A 4780-nucleotide genomic window follows, 5' to 3' on the forward strand; every position below is an offset into this window, starting at 1 on the left:
CGTGGAGTCGTTGCTGCATTGCATCAATTGTAAAAAAAATTTTTAGTTACATTCTCACTTCACTATATTTTGAACTGTTTTTTATGTGCCCAATACTAGTTTCGTGAACTTTTAATATGTGGCTTAAGAGTTGCCAATCATTACAAACCACTAGTAAGTTGTGTAGTATTGTCAGACATTAATTTGCAAAAGTAACAAAATACTGAATTATGAGTTTTCCAATAAAGCAAATAACTCCTGCAAATTTTTTTCCCGTTTAATAAAGTTCGATAATAACAATTATCAGAAAATTTACGTCCAGACTCATTTTTTGGGACTCGATTTCTATTAAACAATCTCTTAATTTTATATTGATTTGTTTTGGCCAAATAGCCGGATCGTTAAAATAATTTTTTTCGGAGTCGGAATCGATTTTATTAAATTCTTTGTTTATGGAGACACCAGAGGAAGAACTTGGTGTTTCGGGATTCAGGTCTTGATTTTCTTCCGCTGCAGTCGTAATATGATTAACAGTTTTAAAGTTAAAATCAATTTTTTCTAAATTCGATTCGTTTTCTATTGTAGAGTTTGTGGATACACCAGAAGAACTTTGTGTTTCAAGATTCAGGTCTTGATTTTCTTCCGTTGCAGTCGTAGTAGAGTTAATAGTTTTAATAGTGAATTTATCTAAAGAACCTGATAGCTTTTGTCGAGCCTCTTCTCGCTTAAGTCGATTTTTCTTATTTTGCGCGCCTGATAATTTTGATTTTTTTTCCGCCTCCATACATCTACGGATTTTAAGTTAAAAGTTATTATACATTAATATTTTAAATTCATTTGTATTTTGTGCCATAAAAAATTCTACATACGAATTTAAAACACTGGTAAAAAAATTTATTGTTTCAAGTACAATAGAAAATGCAATATTGGGTTTCATGAATCAGAAAATATTCGTTTTTTGTAGTTGTCAAATATTTAACAATATTTCTTATTTAAGAGAAAAATTCACGCATTTATTCTTTTGTGACAATAATTTAATATTGTAAATTATACTTACGTTGAAATTCTATAATGAATGCCTGATGAAAATCAAATATTTGTTTTACACAGAAGACAAATGCAGTTCAGGGGCCAATGCTATAAACAATTCGAAGTTTTTTTCGAGAAAAAAAATCTTTCGTAAAAACACAATTTTTAAAGTAAATTATTTACACGTAAAAAAAAATGCATAAACTCGAAGAATTTATCGCTATTTGTATTTTTTTCGGCCATTGCTATAAAGCATAAAACGTATACGTCACTTAAATTCACGCACTTTTTATATCCGTAATACGTCATTGATAACAACAATTTTTTTAAAAAATTTTATTAAGTAGGCCTACTAAATAAATTTTATTAGTTATTAAGTAGGCTGTGCTGTCTATTCTATTTTTATAAATATTTTTACATTCTAGTATTTGGTGTTTAAAAAAACTGTGTAAAATTAAAATAGGAACATGGATTTAATTTTTTCGGATGAAGATTTAGATTTCGAAGTTGCAGAAAATGAGCTTCGCCACCGATTGCTTCGAGAGGTTGGAGTTTAAAGCATTACTTAAAATTACTAAATTTTGATGTTTTTTTAATGATTTGTTATCGAACAAAATCAGAAATCATACTAAATATGCACAGAAATTATATTTTTGTTTTGTTTTTCAATTTCATTTTAGTTTAATGGTCGCTCTTTTAACGAAGATGTTTCTGACAACGTTTTTCGAGAGCAGTATCGAGTCCCAAGAGCTGTATTAGATTTTTTAGAAACTAGGCTTAAAGATGATTTGTAACATTATACTAAGCGAAATAAAAGCATTTCAGTACGTTTCCAGATAATGGTATTTCTTCATTTCATTGGCACAAATGTTTTTTTTCATGTTCTCAGAGACTGTCATGGAATCTCTACCAACACAATTTTTTCGTATTATACACAGTGTAGGAGAAGCTATTTTCAATGTTAGTGTATTAAGTTAATAAAACTATTGAAAGTTTTACGTTGTCATATAAAGTTGCTTATTATTTTTATTTTAGTAAGTAAATTAAAAACTAAGTTTAGTAAAGATGAAAATTGTTATCCTATAAGATTAGATTGGACAAGAGATCATAAAGTGGCCCAATGATTGCTCCACTCTTCCACAGAAGTTCATGGAAATCGGAGGTTTTCCGTGCGTATGTGGTGTCCTGGATGGATCTCATATACTCCTTTCTAACCCTCCTCAAGCAGATGAAGATTCTCTAATCAATCGCCATCATGTCCATAGCATAAATGCAATGGCAGTATGTGGACCCGACACATCCATATTTTATGCATCGACCAACAGTCCAGGAAGGTGGCTTGATGCACATGTAAGTCTGTCACTAAGTTATATTTTACAACTGTTAGTGCACTAATGCCGGCTATTCAACTAGTACGTGACACTCTTCGGAATGTTCATATTTGAACATACTATTTGAACTATTATGATTGCTAATTTTAATGTAGCTTAGACTAACTAAGATAATGTATTATAATGTAACTTACAGTAAATTTAAATATTGTGACTTTACTGCTATTAGGTTCTAAGAAATTGCAACCTATGGAACAAGTTTGAAATTGGAGAGCTTCCATTTAATGGAGCTGTAATTTTGGCTGACTCTACGTACCCATGTCGAGAATGGTTAATTCCACCTTTTCCCGGTGATCCAGACGGAGCTCAAAAACGTTTCAACATAGCACAGAGAAAAACTAGAAACATAATTGAGCGATGTTTTGGAATTGTCAAAAACAGGTTTTATGCTTTGAAAACTGGAATTCGTTTGCATAAGGTCGAAGATGCCTCTAAGCTTATCATGTGTGGATTTGTTATCCATAACTTGTGTATTCGACATGGAGACAACGGTAATGACTTTGAAGAACGCGAAGAAGAACAAGCTGATGAAAATCTAGCTCAAGAAAATCAGAATGATAGAGCTTTGAATAGACGATTACAGCTACTTAACTACTTTACTTAAAAATATTGTTTAAAAATTCATAAACAATTTGTTCTAGAGCATAGGATCTATCAAAATTGTTTAGACATGGATCATAGATTTGTGTCTAAATTAGTTGAATTAAAATTGGAAAAAAATTTACACAATGATTTTTTAATAAATGCAAGAAATTTTTATAAAAAATTAGACCATAAAAATATATGTTTATATTTGTTTTTAAGTATGTATATTTTGTTTTTTTATAGAGCACGCTTAAAAAATAATAGGAGATTTGTTAACTTTATAGTTGTAATGCTTGTATCTATTTCACATCGCAACAGCATTGGTCTTAATGTTTGTGTGAAGTTTTACAGAATTTATTACTGTAAGGCAATGGTGATAAAAAAATGAAATAACAATAACAATTTCAGATTGGAGTTATTTTTTTATTGTTACTAAAAAAATGTAATTGGTCATGGTTATACAAGACGAATGTTTAAATATAGTATATATTTTTATACAATAATTTTCAAAATTTAACATAAAATTATGATGTAGCTTTTCTCTTAATGCAAGAGAATTTCCTCCTAAAACAAAAAAAAAAATTTAATGATAAAGTTATACTAAATATTACTACAAATTAATTTAAAAAATAAAAAATAAAATACCGTGTCTGTATTTACAAAATGTTGCTGGTTTGAAGGTTGCATTTTCTCATGCATTAGCTTTGTTGCTGTTGTGTAATATATTGTTAAAGCCTTTTCTTTTCGAATATGCTGTTGCCTGAGGGCAACGTCGAATTTCAAAAGTTTAACTCTTAACTCTTGTTCTTTTTCTAATCTTTCTTTTTCTAACCCTAAAACACTTACTTTCAATTTTTTAAAACTTCCATCTACCAAGAGACTTTCTCTAGCTTGTTTTCTTTTTAAATTTTTTAATGCCCCCATTGATGGTTTCTTTTGAATTGAATCTAAAATTTAATTCTAGGTGTCAAAACAAGATCAGTTAACTAAAATAATAAGAAAGGTGGTTTAGATTCTTTAAAAATAAGAAGTTTTTGATGGTTTTGGAAATACTAGTTTTAAAAAATTAAGCACAAATTGATGTTGTCTGTTATATAATTATAAGTTTAAAACCTACAATTAACTAAATTAAACAACTGAGATTTAAAAAAAAAACAATTTATAAATTGCATTACCTTGAAGTATCTGACGACTATCACCAACAAGAGTGGTATTGTCAAAATTAGGGGAGAACATACAATCAATTCTTGCATCTAATATAAACAATTAATTTGTTTAGAATTTATATAACAATAAAATATATCTCTATAAACTATACAATATATGTATATATATATATATATATATATATATATATATATATATATATGCATATATATATCTATATATATATATATTTATATATATATATATATATATATATATATATATATATATATATATATATATATATATATATATATATATATATATATATATATATATTATATATATATCTTATAATACAACTAGTCTTAACCAATAAAGAAAAATATACCAGACATAGATGAAATAAAAGAAGCTGTATCAGAAGATTGTTTCAAAGTAAAGTTTACTTCTTTACTTGATGAAGAAAGGGTGGCAGTGGGAGTAGAAAGTTGGTTGGGAGTGGATGACAATGCATCATCTGTCATACAAAAAGAGATATTAAAATTAGGAACATTGATTCCAGATACATTTATTGACTTCCTGTCAAGAATGTCTAAGACAACATTATATAATTCTGTTAGTTGTCTCCCTGCAGCACCTTTAAAAAA

The 4780-nt window shown here is 28.1% G+C and overlaps 1 protein-coding gene across 1 annotated transcript; it reads left to right on the forward strand.

Moving 5' to 3' along the window:
- The first annotated feature begins 1475 nt into the window (after positions 1 to 1475).
- On the forward strand, positions 1476 to 3003 carry LOC136086788 (putative nuclease HARBI1). The gene is made up of 4 exons (XM_065809277.1): positions 1476 to 1553; positions 1689 to 1760; positions 2101 to 2358; positions 2569 to 3003. Exons 1-4 carry the CDS (start codon positions 1476 to 1478, stop codon positions 3001 to 3003), a joined length of 843 nt encoding a protein of 280 aa, XP_065665349.1.
- The last annotated feature ends 1777 nt before the right edge of the window (positions 3004 to 4780 follow it).

This window comes from Hydra vulgaris, chromosome 11 (genome assembly GCF_038396675.1).
Source record: "Hydra vulgaris chromosome 11, alternate assembly HydraT2T_AEP".
NCBI lineage: Eukaryota > Metazoa > Cnidaria > Hydrozoa > Anthoathecata > Hydridae > Hydra > Hydra vulgaris.

Coding starts and splice junctions, on each gene's coding strand:
- LOC136086788 (XM_065809277.1), top strand. CDS start 1,476: ATGGATTTAATTTTTTCGGATGAAGATTTAGATTTCGAAGTTGCAGAA. Junction 1,554..1,688: donor GCCACCGATTGCTTCGAGAG/GTTGGAGTTTAA, acceptor ATTTCATTTTAG/TTTAATGGTCGCTCTTTTAA. Junction 1,761..2,100: donor AGTATCGAGTCCCAAGAGCT/GTATTAGATTTT, acceptor CTATAAGATTAG/ATTGGACAAGAGATCATAAA.